Raw genomic sequence first — 16272 nt, 5'->3', positions numbered from 1 at the left:
TTAAATTTTGTTTTAATAGTAATTTGAATCTAATATCTTACAAACAAAAAAAAAAAAAAAAATGTATATTTTTTATATAAATTATAATACTTGTATAGTAAACAATAAAAATAATAATCAAATCAAATCAAATTTCAAAAGAATTAGCATTTTTTTTTTCTCACAAAAATATCACATTAAACTTACTATTTCAATAACAAGTAAGCACAAACATATTCATTTGCCTATATATATTCTATTCGACTTAGAGCATCTCCAATCCGCTGCATTAGCTTCAATTAACCCTATTTTCTACTACAAAGATGGAGTACTAAATAGTACTACATTCGTCCGTCTCTAAGGATCTTATTTATTTTTTGCGTGTTGATCTTGAATATTAATTATTATATTAAAACGTAGTACATATTAAGAAAAAAATTTTGCAAAAATACTTTCATTAGTGTCATATAATACTAATAGAATGACATCTGTACAAAAAATTATACAAATATAAGAATATTTTTAATGTAAGTATAATGATGCAAAAATAAATATGACTCTTAGAGAGGGACAGATGGAGTATTACTCCATTTTTGGAGTAACAATGTGCATTATTTTATTTTCGAGTTATGTATTTTTTGTAATTTTTTTTAGTATATTGTATAATGTTATTTTTAAAAGAACGGTTCGTAACTTTACTTTTTGGAAAATAACGTTAATTTTACTTTTTTTTTAAGTGATATTTTTTTATTTTTTTTATTTTTATTTTTTTGAAATAATTTGTAATTTTATTTTTTAGTGGGTGACATATGATTTATTTTTCGGAAGGAGATATATAAACTAAAAGGTTAAATTTGGAGAATCTTGGCCATCATATTGATTGAGAAAGAAAATATTAATCTTGTATAGTTTTATCATTATATTATGCACACTCAATTGGGAAATACATATATAAATAATACTCACCCAATATCTAAATATTTCTTATACATATTTATTTTTGACACAATTTTATAGTTCGTATAATTTTAATAGTTTTTTATCATTTTATTCTTATTTTTCTTTGGAACGACTTTATAAATTAATTTAGAATGATTAGAGGAAAAGCTATTGAGGTACACATTGAAATATCGAAAGAAAAATCTACATCTTATAAGTATAAGTCTCACATAAATTTTACTAAAATGAGAATTTTTTGAAAAAATTTAAAAACAAATTTATTCAAACTTAGCCCAAAACGAATAATATTGAAATATCCTAAATTAGAATTAATAGCAAAATATTTGAGAAAGATAATAGAGAGAGAGAGAGAGAGATTTTAATGGCCATGATGATGGATGTTTGAATTGAAACGATTATTGAGATTTGGGTGTCAATAAATGGGACTACAAGTGGAATATATACGTGGTCCCTTATTCAATTTTCTTTTCATTGGAAATAAATGTTTTTGTTTATTTTTTCATTTATTTTATTATGTAATTGTCGTAATTATTTATAAAATATTATATTTAATTATTATTATTATTCAGAACACACTCAAAAAATAATAACGATAGATTTTTATATCATTAAAAATAATAATGTAAGTTGTTACCTTAGATTATAGGTTAACCCATCATGCACTCGAAAAATAGCTATGCGATCGACAGTACTAAAATCATCATGTGTACTTATCTATATTTTTTTTCATATTTTCAAAGTAAATAGTTGTTAGAATATACTCCCTCCGTCTCAGATACCATGTTCACGTTGCCGTTTCTGTCCGTCTCACATACCATGTCACTTTTCTTTTTTGGAAAATGATTACACACTTTAATCTCATTTTAAATTTTTAAATTATATTTTTTTAATTTTAATTAAACTAATTAGTTATCTTAATCTTAATTTATAATTATTTATATTATAGGATAATTATTTTCACTAATACATTCTTAATTATCTACTAATTACACCCCTCCTAAAATACTGTATCTACAGTGTAGCGGACACGGTATCTGGGACGGAGGGAGTAATATAGTAATGTATTGAATGGAAAATAAAAGTTGGCTTTGTTCACTCAAATTATAGTTATTGACACAATTTTTGGTTCGCTTGTCCAAAAATTTTTTCGATACGATTTTGAATATATATATATTATTCTTTTACAAAAATCAACATTCAATATAAAATACTTTTCGTTCGTCTCTAATGGTCACATTTATCTTTTGCGCTCTATTATAAGACATTAATTGCAATATTTTTTTTATTTTTTCTTAATTTGTACTATATTTTGATATAATAATTAATATTGAAAGATTGACATCCAAAAAGTAAATAAAACCATAGACGAGAGTAGTATTTTATTTTATATTACGGATACGATTTTTTTGCTAATAAACAAACTCAAATCACAATAATCCTAATGTTCAAATAAGATAAAAATAATTCAACTTCCCTCCAAATGTGTTGTTTCCTTACCATTCGCAATAAAAATCTTAATTAGTCTTTACACCATTATTTGTAAGTTATAAATTTATTCATAAATCATAATATAGAGATTAATTAATAAAAAGGAAATAAAGATGTTATTAAACACAAGTTATGTATAGTATAATTTATGTCAGTCGAACTTAATTTGCAAACTATTAAATTCAATTGAAAATTTATCCAAATCGCACTAAAAAAATAACAAACTACGGATTCGTGCTCGGCATCAAATGCTAATATTTAAATCCACATATTGTATGTGACTAATTTATAATGTCATATACCAATATCAATATCAATACATGTGACAATATTCCAGCAACTACGAATTAGATATATGATTATTTCTATGACAACAAAACTTCTTCACAACCAAACATCAATTCATTTTCGAATCTCTGCAAAACAAACCGTTCTTCGGAAGCTATAATATTTGTGACAAAACACTTGCCGCCGGAGAATGGCTTCCGGCCAGTTCTTCCGGCGCGATGTAAATAACTTACGGCGTCTTTGGGAAGGTCGAGGTTGTACACATGAGTGGTCTCCGGCAGGTCAACCCCCCTGGCCGCAATATCTGTTGCGACTAGGAGATAACCTCCGGATCGCTTAACATCCTACAATCGAAAACGAAGATTCGGATAATACAGATTCTACGCGTAAATTAGCATCAATGAATCATTTCTTTCGGGTACTTACGGATAAGGACGCAGCTCGTTGGCTAAGATTCATTTCTTCTTCTAAAAGAACTAATTCCAGATTTTCGCCATAAGAAGTTTTGAGAAAATCGAACAAAAGTGTTACCGGGGGAGCTTTTCCAGCTTTCTTCGATTTCTCAGACTGTGCGCAAGACAAGAATGCCGTTACTACACAAAGGAGAATGAATTGATTTAAGTCGACGATAGTTCAAAGGTACTAACTTGCTCGCCGACAAAAATTATGGCAGATTTAGGCGAATCGGAATTTAACAAATTTAGGAGTGTTAGATGCCTCTCCTTTTTCGCGCATATCTGAAAAAGAACGCAAGAAATAAAAACCAACAGTGTCGAAGATGTTATATTAATCGTTGAATGGCGCAATTCAGGGATTTTTATTCGAATTTCTTACAACGAATCTGTGATGTAGGCACGACGGCATGGGTTCAGCTGCATTTACGTGGACATGGACAACGTCAGCCTGTCGTAATAATTTTGTGAGTGCGAGTTTTACGAGTTATTGAGTAAAGGGTGTTGGAAATTCACGTACCTTGGTCCATTTGTGTTGAACACAGTCGTAGAGGAATCGTCTGTGCTGAGGAATCGACGCGCTGGCAAAGATGGTCTGTCGCTTATTGATTGACGAGTAGGTCGTCAAAAGCTTCCTCAAAGAACTCACTTCATTCGATGAATTGAACATGAAATCGACCTGTGCATCAAGCAGGATATCGTAAACATCATTGCTCAAGATATGCTGGCATCGACGGCATAAGAAAGAATTAGACATATGAATACGCGTGAAGATTAATTATCCGGCTCACGTCAGTTCAATGCAACACAATACAAAATTTTCAAACAATAAGACATGTTATCTTTGAGTTTTTCTTCAATTTCTTACTATGCAATAATCTTATTGTTTTTGACAAAAACATGTACTCCCTCTGTCCCATATTTCCGTCTGTCCAAAATCAAGTCTCACTACCGTAAATAGTAAATATAGTCCCCGCGCTACTATAAGATTATCCTTGATTTTCATTAGTATTACACAAGTACTATTACTTTTTACCCATAAATCAAAACATTCACTAAAAAAGCAAGGGCAAAAAGAACACTTTTTAAGATTACTTGTATCCACTACCGTCAAAATATCAATATTCCTTGCTGTCCCAGAAAAATATGTATTAATAGATCCGGGATGGAGGGGGTACATTATTTATTCAAAATTATCACATCCAACAACCATTTCATCCCAAAACACTTAAAACACAGGCACAAAAAAAAATGCACCCTAATAGTTTAGAGAGCGATGATAGAAGCAATTCCCTAGTGCTGTCAAAACGACTGATTGAAAAAAAGATATATGTTTTAAAGAAATAATTAAATAGTCAATATTAATTTCTCAGATAAGCAGCAACTAGTCTCGAAAGTCTTTCCACAATGGTATATGCTAATTCCATGCATTTTACTAACCTCATCAATTACCAACACACGCATTGCATCAACCTTAAGAATTTGTTTGTCGAGCATGTGGCAGAGGCTCTTCAAGGTAGCAATTACAATAGTCGGAGGATCAGCCTGTCAAGACCAGATTTTCACATTTTACATCCGGTAACGAATGAAAATAGAGACATAAAAAAGTAAAATAAAATAAAATAAGCATAACCGAAACAAGAGATAAAGGAAAAATTGAACCTAGCTATGATAGCATGTGTCGAACTTCTTACGAAAATTGTGTGAAAGTAGTAATTATATTTCCACATACATAACCCGGCGTTTCCAAGCAAAGCCAATCATTTAACATCACAAGGCTTTTACTGATCAGATATATGAAAATAGCTCTCAATACCTTCAACCAACTCTTATGTCTCCTCAACGTACCACCATCTAAAAGAGCCATGATGATACACGACTTTTGTTCTGGTTCAAGCTCTGAAGATTTTGCAGCGAGCATACGTGCAACTTTTGTAACCTTAATTGTAGCAAGATAAAAATCAGATTGCAGCTTTTACAAAAATTACAACTAACTATTTATCTAATTTGGAGATAGAGATAATCAGAGCCAAAACTCTACCTGTATGCCAAGTTCTCTTGTCGGTACGACAATCAGAGCCTGGACAGATGACCTCTGAACATTGACAACCGAGAATATCCGAAGCATGTAAGCTAGAGTCTTTCCAGAACCTGTCTAGAGAGCCAAGGAAAGTAACAAGTTCAAGATTAATTCAACCATATGCCGCTATCCTACATGGAAAATTGCCTAAACAAACGAGAAAGCAAAACTGAAAGAATACATGCAATCGTGCGCCATTTGAAACAACGATGGACCTATTTTCAATATAAGAAAACCGATAAGTTCTCAAAAATTAAAACAAGGTTGCATAAGCATTGACCTGAGCATGAATCACACAATCACGCCCAGAAAATAACACCGGAAGTGCTTCACGTTGTACGCTTGTCGGAACAGTGTATCCCATTTCCTCCACCCTGCAAATAGAAACAAATGAATTCAAAAGGTAATCAGCTCATATACAAATATATATATATATATATGGTAATCAACTTAAATCTTGTTGTAACGGATTAGGTTTAATGATAGAATAACAAATAGAAACGTATGGAAGACACAATTTTAGGTAGCTCATCAACAACATGTTGGTTACGTCCACAAGCAGAAACGGAGAATAAATTTATTAAAGGCAGCTATGTTACAAATTATAGATACCGATTTCTGATACAGATTATCTTAAATTACATATTTCTAAGTCTATTCAAATAAACTAAAAGAATACATCATACGGACTCATTACTCGTTCCAATACGAACTCAAACGTCCAATATTGCATATCGTCGGGCCAGGGGCCACTCCGCGCCCCCGGACCCCAGGCAAGGGGGACTTTGCCCCCTTGACCCCCCTTAAAAACTCAACAAACTAGCAAACTAGATTCAAAGTATATTTTAACAAAATCCAATGAAAGATTAGCTCGACAAAGAATGCCCATCTAAATTACGAGAGTTCCATTACATTCATGCTAATTCAACAAAACAGTCAAATACTTGCCTGCAGAGTACACGATCAGGAACATGACTGCCACATAATCTGCGAAGTTCTGAATCTGTCAATTTCTTTGTCTCGGCTTCACTTTGCTCTACATGAGTGGAGCCAAGAGAAGCAGATATATGAATAGTACGGTTCTTGCAGCCATAAAGCGACGAATCTGATCGATTAAAACTACAATCGGAATGCAATAGGAACCTCATCGAACAGCACCACTTGGGGGAGGAATACACATGTGCCGTGCCCCAATTTTGGAACACAACATAGCAGTGTGGTAGTGTTAAGAAATTCACTGCACTCAAGCCACAGTACATTACAACTGAAATTTCCGAACAGTCCTTTTGCAACAGGCGATCTTCTCTGCAAACCCAAGCTCGGTAGCTAAATTAAGACCCCAAATTGGTAATTGTTGTCCTTATCAACTTCATCTGTAATATGATAACTTTTATAAAAAAATCGATCAATACTCAATCAACAAATACAATATTCAAATTTGACTTTATCCTCACTCTCTTATTTTTCTTTCTTTTAGTCCTTTTACTATGCAATAGTCACTGTTCCCTTTTCAGAAACACAATATTTACTCTCATGAAATATCACGTTCAATCATAGTGTAAACCAAAATTCAAAATCAAACATACAGAGTGTCTTTGTTTAGTTTTTATAGTTTTAGATGTTTTGTTGCGAGGTATATAGAGAATTGTGAATGTATTATAAAGAATGATGTATAGTACTCCCTCTGTCCCATGTAATATGGGTGTATTACCGTAGACACGAGAATTTAGGTAAAGTATAATTAGTAAGTAATTAAGAAGTGTATTAGTAAAAATAATTATAGATTAAGATAAGTAAATAGTTTAATTAAAATTAAGAAAATTATAAAATTTAAAATTTAAAATGCGATTAAAGTACATAATTATATTTCCAAAAATAGAAAGGGTGAGACGGACGAAAATAGAAAATAGGGACAAGTTATGTGGGACTGAGGGAGTATGTTTTTGTTAATTTTTGGGTGTTTTTGTTTATTTGTATTGTTAAGTATATATATTGCATTTTCTTTAATATTTTGGGAATTATGTATGTTAAAAACACCAAGGGTGTGTTTGTATGGGGGATTTTTTCCAAAATCTACTGTTCATCAAATTTTTTAACCCAAAAAATCAAATCAAACATTTATTTTTATTTTTTATATTATATTATAAATTATTTTTACATTCAAAATATGATATCAAATTCAAAGTTTTTAATATACAAATTCCAATTCAAAATCCAAATCCCCAAACGAACACACCCTTGAGTGAACACAATAGTTCCATTTCAATTTTGATATTAAACAACTTTCATGATTTCTATAAATATACACTACTTCCTAACATAAAACATAGCATCCAAAAAACGGTTCAAATCAAAATCCAAACCAAAACAAATTAAATCTTTTGAATCAAATGCAATATCAGCGTTTAAAATAAAATCATCATCCACTCTCTATACAAAATATCACATTTAACAACCTATTTCGCCTGAAAAAACAATAAAAACAAAACCACAAAAACAACAAACCCAAGAAATGCTTCAGGGATTGACACCAGCTGTGGACACATTCCAATTCAGCTCGTGAAAAACAGACATCGTTTCAACAATATTCAATTAATAATTTAGTCACATTTCAAGAAAATTCACTCACTAAATAAGTCATAATCTGTGCAAATTCCAACTACCAACAACAAATTGAAGTATTTCAAAAAGTATCACAAATCAGTACTTAAAATATTAATCATTTAACAAACCTTTTAAACACAATAAATTAACATCCTCCTTAGCAAACAATGTAAATCATAATTTAAAATAATAATAATAATAAGAAGAAAAAATAACAAGAATATTAAAAAAAGTTAAAAAGAAAAAGGAAAAAGAAAAATCAAACACACCGGATGTTCCAGCTGGCGGCGGCGGACTTCGTCTCCGAAAGGCGGCAACACAAAGTAGAAGAAGAAGGGGAAAGGAGAAAAAGAAAGAAAAGAACAACGCGAAGGAGAAGCGCAGAGAAGGAAGGAACAAACACACCCTTGCTGCATTGTGCTGTGGATAATTTTTACTATTTATTTATTTTTACCCAAAATGATGGTTCGGGCTGGGCTATAGCCCGGCCCAAATAAGAAGTTGGGCTAGATTAAATTACATGTAATGGATCTAGTTTTAAAATTTTTAGATGGTTCTAGTTTTAAATTCAAAAGCCCATAAAATTTTAAATAAATTGATTTTTTAGGTGTTGTAGGAATTATGCCAAGATATAAAATATTATTTTAAATTGAATATTTAATTTTTTGACTTTTGTAATGAATATTTAAATTTATTTTTACTTTGCTTTTGTAAAAAGTATTTTGTATTGTTTATTAGTATTATTTGAGGAATGTATATATATATATATATTTTTCCTAAAATATTAAATTCAATCATTGTTTAAACTTAAATTCAAATTCAAACTCAAAGTATTACTTTTTATTTTAGTTTTTTAAAAAAATATATATCATATAATATTTATTTTTATATTTCACACATCATGCAAAAATATGTTAAATTGATTTGGATATTAGTTTTAATGTATTGGATATTTTTTGTTTTTTATAGTAAAAAAAAAAAGGAAATATTTTTAAAAAGTGAAAAATGATATGATCTTTTGCTAAAAAATAAAAGACTTTCTTATGAACAAGAAAAATGAACGTAAGCACATTTTTTTATGATAGAAGGAGTACAAAACAACAAAAATAAGTTAAATTATTTAATTTGCAGATTATTAGATTCGGCTAAACATTTACCGCAACTACATTCGAAAAACAACAGTGTTACGTATTACTACATTATAAACATAGTAATAAAATAAAATAGGGTATCAATTATTAGAGTTTAGAACTCAATTATAGAGAAAAATATACTATCCTTCCATTTTAAAAATATACATCGATGCGTCCCGGCCAAATGCATAATGGCGCTTTTGGTACAAAATTTAAAAAATAATAGTAGTATTTTAATTGCAGTGGATAGTTAAAAGTAGTATAAATATAATTTTTTAATTTTAATTTTTAGCATGAAAGATTGATATTAAAATATGGATATTTGTAGATATAAAAAAATATATATAAAAAAAAAAAAACAAAAACAAAAGTGGAGTCTAGAGTTACTAAAAAAAATTATTATTTTATAATTTAAAATAAAAATATATGTAATTAAATATTAATTTATGAATAGACTGTTGTGATACCCGTTAAACAAGATTAATGAAATATTAATTTATTAATTTATGAATAAACCCGTTAAGCGGCTAATACCCTCAAACTTAAGATGAATCAATTAAAATTTTTATATCAATAATGTGCACATTTTAACTATAAATTAAAGTGTATTTGATTTAAGGCAATTGACTTCCCGAAGAATATTCCAAAATATATGTGAATGAAGATAAAAGTATATTAGAATTGTTTCGAAAATTAGTGATCAAAAAAAAAATTAAGAAAGCATACAAGAAAATAAAAATTTGTTAAACTATTTTAATTACTTATACGTTTTTTTTATTCAGAATGTAAAAGATCTTATCTCTCGAACTCGTATGAGAATAGTACAAGAATATTCAGCTGTTGTCCATCAGACCCCGCCAGGGCTATAGGCTTTGGCTTATGTACATAAAAAATGAGTATCCTACAAATTCTTTATTATACACTATTCAAACATTTCAAAATATTTATTACAACATTATAATACTTCTTTCATTGTCCCAATACATATCGACTATTGAGTAATATTATGCATTGACAATCATCCCACCTGCAATTAAAAAAAAAAAAAACATCAGTTAAGTGAATCGGTTTACTTGAAATTTAATTTTGTATTTTAAATTTAAAGCATGATTCTTCTGTCTACAAAAGTGTATCCATTCGATCATTTTAATTTTTCCACAAAAAAAAAAAAAAATACATTCCTATCACATTTAGTAAAAAAAACTTCAATTTATACCCATTATAGCTATTGCATCATTACACTAATGAGTCATATTTTTTTTTCTAATCAACTATTTGATTTAAAATATATATATATATATATCTTTACTTGTTCTGTAAAATTTCTAATTTTATACCTATGAAAAAATATAAAACAACATTAAAACATTACTTATGTTTTTAATTACTATGTTCAAAAGTTTTGAACACATTTTTTAAAGATAGAAGAAAACACAATGATTTTATTTTACACAAGTAATTTTTTGAATTTTTAGCACTATTCATCAATAATAATTTAAAAAAAAAAAAAAAAAACCTTGAGTCAAATTCTATTTTTGGCAAAAGTATTTATGACTCAATTGTAGTTTGAAAATATTTTTACCATATTCTCTTATGATTTAAAAATTGCATTACTCATTTATATTTTAAAAAAATATTGCATAAAATTTTTTAAAAATTGCATAAAATTATTTTGTATTTTCGAAAATATTGTACATAATCCCCTAGAATAGAATCTTGTGCAATATTTTGAAAACATAGTGCAATTTTTAAATTATACGGAGAATGATGCATACATTTCAAACTATAAGCAAAATATTTTTACAAGTAAAATATAAGCATTTTTATCGTCTATCATTTTTTCACAAAATATCATACTAAACATTACTTTTTACCATTTAAAAAAAAAAATCGAAATTTCAAAAATCTCTATTTAAACAAAACCAATATTTGTATAAAAAATAAAAATAAAAAAAGTAAAGTATGTCGCAAACTAGTCTCGTAAGTGAAAAAAAAAATTGCACTTTTAGTCGTCCAGCGCCGGAGATGATTACATGGCACTCGCGTGGCTCATCAGAGGAGCCCTGACGGACATGTGAACTTTTATTTATTTTTTTTTATTTTTATTTTTATTTTAATTTTTTTTGAAAGTTTGTTTTAATTTTCAAATTTTTTTTTTTGAAATTTTTAAATTTTTACAAAAAAGAGATTAAATAAATTTAAAACTTTTAAGAAAAATAAATTCACGTGTCCCGGCTGTCACTGACTGACGAACACGTGTCCTTCAGTAAGCCACGTGAGTGTCATGTAAACATTTTCGTACGGATTAAAAATCTGAAAAAAAATTCTTTGTAAGACTAATTTGAAAAGACATTAAATAAATTAAAAAATTTTAAGAAAAAAAATTTCACATGTCCCAGGTGCCACTGACGTACACGTGTCCTTCAGTGAGCCATATCCTTCGATGAGCCATGTAAGTGTCATGCAAGTATTTTCGACGCCGTAGAACTAAAAATACAAAAAAAAATTATTTATTGGACTAATTTTGTGACAGACTGACACGTGTCATTCAGTGAGCTACGTGAATGTCATGTAAGTATTTTTTAAGCCGTAGAACTAAAAATGCAAAAAAAAATTATTTATTGGACTAATTTACAACAAACTCTAATTACAAAATAAAAATATAAAAAATGTTCAATTATCAGGACTAAAAAACCAATTAATCTAAATAAAAATAAACCACAATAATAAAAACTGAAATCAAACTCCAACCAAATTAAAAGAAAAAAAAATAAAAAATAAAAATAAAAATAAAATAAAATAAAATAAAAGGGGAGTGTCAAAAAGTTACCATTAGGGTGAACCACTTGTCCTGTGAAATACGACGAAGAATCATTAGAGGCCAAGAAAACATAAGATGGAGCTATCTCATGAGGCTGCGCCGCCCTCCCCATCGGCGTCTCCGCCCCGATCTCCGCCACCATCTCCTCCGGCTTCGAGGCCACCTGCAGCGCCGTCCATACCGGCCCAGCTGCTACAGCATTCACTCGAATCCCTTTTTCTGCCAAATTAAGAGCTAAACCTCGCGTCAATGCCACGATGGCGCCCTTCGTCGCGCAATAGTCGAGAAGCGCGGACGAGCCGCAGTAGGCCGCGGCCGACGTCGAGTTAATGATGGTGCTCCCTTCTTTCATGTGCTTCAAAGCATGCCTGCATAAATTTCGTGACAATTTCGCGACAAGAAAATAACATAATATTTCTCTTATAGCATGGTTCAAATTTTCAAAAAACACCGCTAATACATCTGATAGTACCTATAAAAAATTAATGCATTATTTAAACACCATGAATTTTATATATATTTTTTTTAAAAAAAAATATTTCATTATATATTATTCAACCCAAAATTTTCTCGAACCCATTCAAACAAACACACCCCAAATCTCACATTTTTCTAACCTTAATTTGTAAAGTAAAAGCACTTCATTAAATTTGTAATAAGCTGTCCACTCAAAATTTCATCCCACGATGTGTTATTCACCGCTGTCATATATATATATATATATGTATGGGAGAAATCGAGAATTATGGGAAAAAGACAACGTTGGATCGAATAGATATATATACATACCTGATGAAGAAGAAGTAAGAAAAAATGTTGGTCCTGAAAACCCTAAGAAGCCGATCTTCATCGATGTCCTCAACAGACAAGGATAAGTGCTGCTCCGCTGCATTATTTACAAGGATGTCGATCCGGCCATATTTTCCGGCGACTTTTTCGACCACCATTCTGCAGTTCTCCTCAAAGCCGACGTCCGCCGGCACGGCCAGAGGGTCACCGGCGCCGGGCGCCTTAAGTTGGTTGATCTTTCTGAGGGTGTTTTTGGCGTCTTCGTCCTCGTAGCCTGGCACGAATGTGAAGGCCACTGTAGCACCTTCCATGGCGAAATGGTAGCACACCGATTGCCCTATCCCTGAGTCCCCTCCGGTTACCAACGCTACTTTTCCCTACAGTTTGTACCAAAGTCGCACGATTTATATATATATAAGATTATTATATCGATTTTATTATTTTGCTTTTATTTATGGAATTGGAGGAGGAATTTAGAATGATAAATAGCTGAATGAGAGAAATTTATCTATAGAAAAGATCCAAAATAATAAAATTTGTAAAAATTAAAAGAAAAGTCATTATAAGGTTCAAAAGAACCTCAGACGCGTGAGAAAATAAATTATAAAAATTCAAAAATTGTATTAATATTTATAATGAAAATAGAAGGTTTGTAGATAGGGATACTATAAACATTCGATAAACTTAAATTTAATAAATAAAATTAAAATATAAAATAATTTAATTTAATTTAAAATTAAATAATTAGGTTTGTTTGTTCGTGGGTTTTAGTATTTGAATTTGAATTTTTTAATAGTAAAAAATTAAATTTTAATAGTTGTTTAATGTGATATAAATAAAAATTGATCTGATATTTTGAATGTAAAATAAATTTATAGATAATATAAAAAAATAATAATAATAATAGTTCGATATTTTTTTAGAAAAAAAAAATCTAAATAGTAAAAATTTACCGTAAAATTCAAAAGAACACAAATATCACGTTGAAAATAATGTAAGTTTGATTTGTTGGGTCATTGTCGATAAAGCAAATGTGAATTTTGTCTAATTGGGAATCAAAATATACGATAAAATATTGGGTTAGGTTCTTACATAAAGCTTGTTGGATTGTTTGTAGTGAGGGCTGATTGATTGTGGGGGTGGATTCATCAGCTGCTGCTTCCCGGGTTGTACCTCCTGCTTCTGTGGTTGTACCTCAGCCATTATTATATCTATATCTATATCTATATCTATCTATCTATGTATATTTGTGTTTCTTACTCTAAATGATATATATATATATATATATATAAGCAAATTGAGAAAAGGGAATTGGAGGTGGAGGTGAAATCATGGTCGACAGATGGAGTGTCGAAGTGCTGCCACGTGTCTTCAAAATTGCTTAGGTGGCAAACTATGTCCTAATTTATCAAAATTTATGGATGAAGATCAATTAGATGATAGGATTAAAATTAGGGTTTTAATTCGTGTTTTTGGGTCGTATCGTGTCGGGTTGAGCCATGAGGATAACAAAAAATTATCAATTCGAATCCGATCCTAACCCGAAATCTGACCTGAAATTCCAAACACGACACGAATTCTTTCAGGTCGGGTTCAGATTGACCTGAATTAGTTTCAGGTCACCCGAAACTCGAACATATCCGATACAAACCCAACACGAAATAGACTCGAAAATTTAAAAAAAAATTAATTGACCTAAAAAATATCATTTTTATTTTAATTTTTATATTTAAAATAATATAAATATTATAAATTAAAATAATAATAATAAATATTTTAGGTAACCCGAAATACGAAACCCAAAATCTAACATGATTTTGATATTTCAGGTTATCAGGTCAACCCGAAACACGATCCGAATACGACACGAATTTTTTTTATTTCAGGTTCGGATCGACCTGATTTTTTCAAACCCGAAATACCCATACTCAAACCCAAACCTAAAAAATCTCAGGTTGAACGGATTCGATTTTTTGGATCAGAGTTTACTTTTAACACCCCTAATTAAAATGATGTTGTTTGATATTGGGTAAATTTAGGGCCAACAACAACAACAACAATGATAATAATAATTTGTAAAATGTAAAATTAAAATCTTTTTGTTCGTAAAATTTGTTTTAATATATTATATCAAAAACAAATTATTGAACATTAAAAATATCTAGAATAAATTCAGCATCTTGACTTTGATGGTAGCCAAGGGGTGGGGTGCATGTTATGCCTAAAGTAAAATTGACACCTAAAAATTTTCATTTATTTTCTTGAGAGGAACAGCTTTTCAATGAACCCAGCAAGAAGAAAAATGAAAATTAATGAATTTTGTTTTTTATCTAAAATTTTTAAATACTATATTTTTCAAAAAAATTAATATAAAATTTCACATAAAAAAATATTCCTTCAAATTAAAATACAAAACAAACACACCTGCACATATTAATGTATATATATATGTATTGTTAGTTAATGTTGTATAGAATATTTTTATGTATTTAAGGTTCGTCTGAATTAGTTTTTAGGATAAGTTTTTGGCTTTTACTTCTAAGAAAAAAAAATTATATATGTTTGTATAAGTTTTTAAAATTGAAAAGTATTTTTTCAATATTTTAAAGGTAAATTTTGAAATAAAGAGAAGTATTTTTTTTAGTTAAATATAATATTTTATTCTTAATAATAATAATAAATATAATATAAAAATAATTAATTTATATATTACTATATTTTAAGAAAAATCAAAAAATATAATTGTATTATTATTATTTTAATTTGTATGCTATAGTTAAATTAAAATTTAAAATTATAATTAAAATACCAAATTCAAAAACATATTCTTTTTAATTATATTAAAATTACTAAATATAATTAATATAATTTTAAAATAAATTGTAAAATAAAAATAATTTAATATTGAATTGTAAATTTATTTTAAATTTATATATTATCCTTGAATTAAAATTTCAAATATAAATAATCAAAATTTTAAAATATACTTTTATACTAGATAATTTAAAATTTTAAGTATAATTTATAACGCTTGAAATAAATTATAAAAATTTTATACAAAAATATTATTATCCTTTTTGACTAATTTTAACAATTTAAAACACTTTCAATTCTATTACATCCAAAAAAAAAAAAAAAAAAAACCCTTTTGACATCTGCTTCTATTGAGGAGATGCGCCACGTCACAATTTAAAAAAATACAGATTCATTGCTAGAGATGCTGGAAAGCTTTTATTCTATTGTCATGTGTCCCAATTTAATTGAGACACATGACACTTATTATATATATATATGTATATATATAATATATTATATATATTTTATTTTTTTAATTTATATTGAATTTATTGTTATATTTAAATTTTATAATATTTTTATAGTTCATAATATTTTGTATTCTACAAAATGATATCAATATTGAATATATTTTATCAATTTTAAATTTAAAATATATAAATACAAACATTATATAATCATATTGAACAAATCAATATTAATAAATTTAATTTAATTTATTAAATAAAATATAATTATAAATTTAAAGCAGTCAAAAAATATAAAATTATATTAAACAATAAATATATTTAGTTTATAATATAGTATAATAATTAAATAAATAATGAATACTACAAATTAAAACTATAATTAAAAAATAATATATATATATAATATGCAAAT

The 16272-nt window shown here is 28.5% G+C and overlaps 2 protein-coding genes across 8 annotated transcripts; both read right to left on the bottom strand.

Moving 5' to 3' along the window:
* Window positions 1-2662: 2662 nt before the first annotated feature.
* LOC127251008 (DEAD-box ATP-dependent RNA helicase 58, chloroplastic) lies at window positions 2663-8259 on the bottom strand. 4 transcript variants are annotated; one of them, XM_051274540.1, is made up of 11 exons: window positions 8121-8259; window positions 6196-6634; window positions 5528-5621; window positions 5209-5322; window positions 4984-5106; window positions 4608-4712; window positions 3688-3846; window positions 3550-3618; window positions 3363-3452; window positions 3142-3282; window positions 2663-3059 (listed from the first exon to the last, which is right to left on the bottom strand). In XM_051274540.1, the coding sequence occupies exons 2-11, from the start codon at window positions 6504-6506 to the stop codon at window positions 2793-2795; spliced, it is 1473 nt and encodes a 490-aa protein (XP_051130497.1). In that variant the 5' UTR covers window positions 6507-6634; window positions 8121-8259; the 3' UTR covers window positions 2663-2792. The 4 variants fall into 4 exon arrangements, with proteins under 4 accessions (XP_051130497.1, XP_051130491.1, XP_051130506.1 ...); XM_051274534.1 differs by having other exon boundaries at window positions 6196-6620; XM_051274549.1 differs by lacking the exon at window positions 8121-8259 and having other exon boundaries at window positions 6196-6283; window positions 6391-6529.
* Window positions 8260-9913: 1654 nt separating this feature from the next.
* LOC127248580 (glucose and ribitol dehydrogenase-like) lies at window positions 9914-13851 on the bottom strand. 4 transcript variants are annotated; one of them, XM_051271004.1, is made up of 5 exons: window positions 13687-13851; window positions 12595-12971; window positions 11815-12173; window positions 11399-11471; window positions 9914-10011 (listed from the first exon to the last, which is right to left on the bottom strand). In XM_051271004.1, the coding sequence occupies exons 1-5, from the start codon at window positions 13795-13797 to the stop codon at window positions 9954-9956; spliced, it is 978 nt and encodes a 325-aa protein (XP_051126961.1). In that variant the 5' UTR covers window positions 13798-13851; the 3' UTR covers window positions 9914-9953. The 4 variants fall into 4 exon arrangements, with proteins under 4 accessions (XP_051126961.1, XP_051126979.1, XP_051126953.1 ...); XM_051270996.1 differs by lacking the exon at window positions 9914-10011 and adding an exon at window positions 11208-11297 and having other exon boundaries at window positions 11401-11471; XM_051271013.1 differs by lacking the exon at window positions 9914-10011 and adding an exon at window positions 11252-11297 and having other exon boundaries at window positions 11375-11471.
* Between the last annotated feature and the right edge of the window lie 2421 nt (window positions 13852-16272).

This window comes from Andrographis paniculata, unplaced genomic scaffold, assembly GCF_009805555.1.
Source record: "Andrographis paniculata isolate CXL003 unplaced genomic scaffold, ASM980555v1 Contig11END, whole genome shotgun sequence".
NCBI lineage: Eukaryota > Viridiplantae > Streptophyta > Magnoliopsida > Lamiales > Acanthaceae > Andrographis > Andrographis paniculata.
This window is presented reverse-complemented; position numbering and strand designations above follow the sequence as displayed.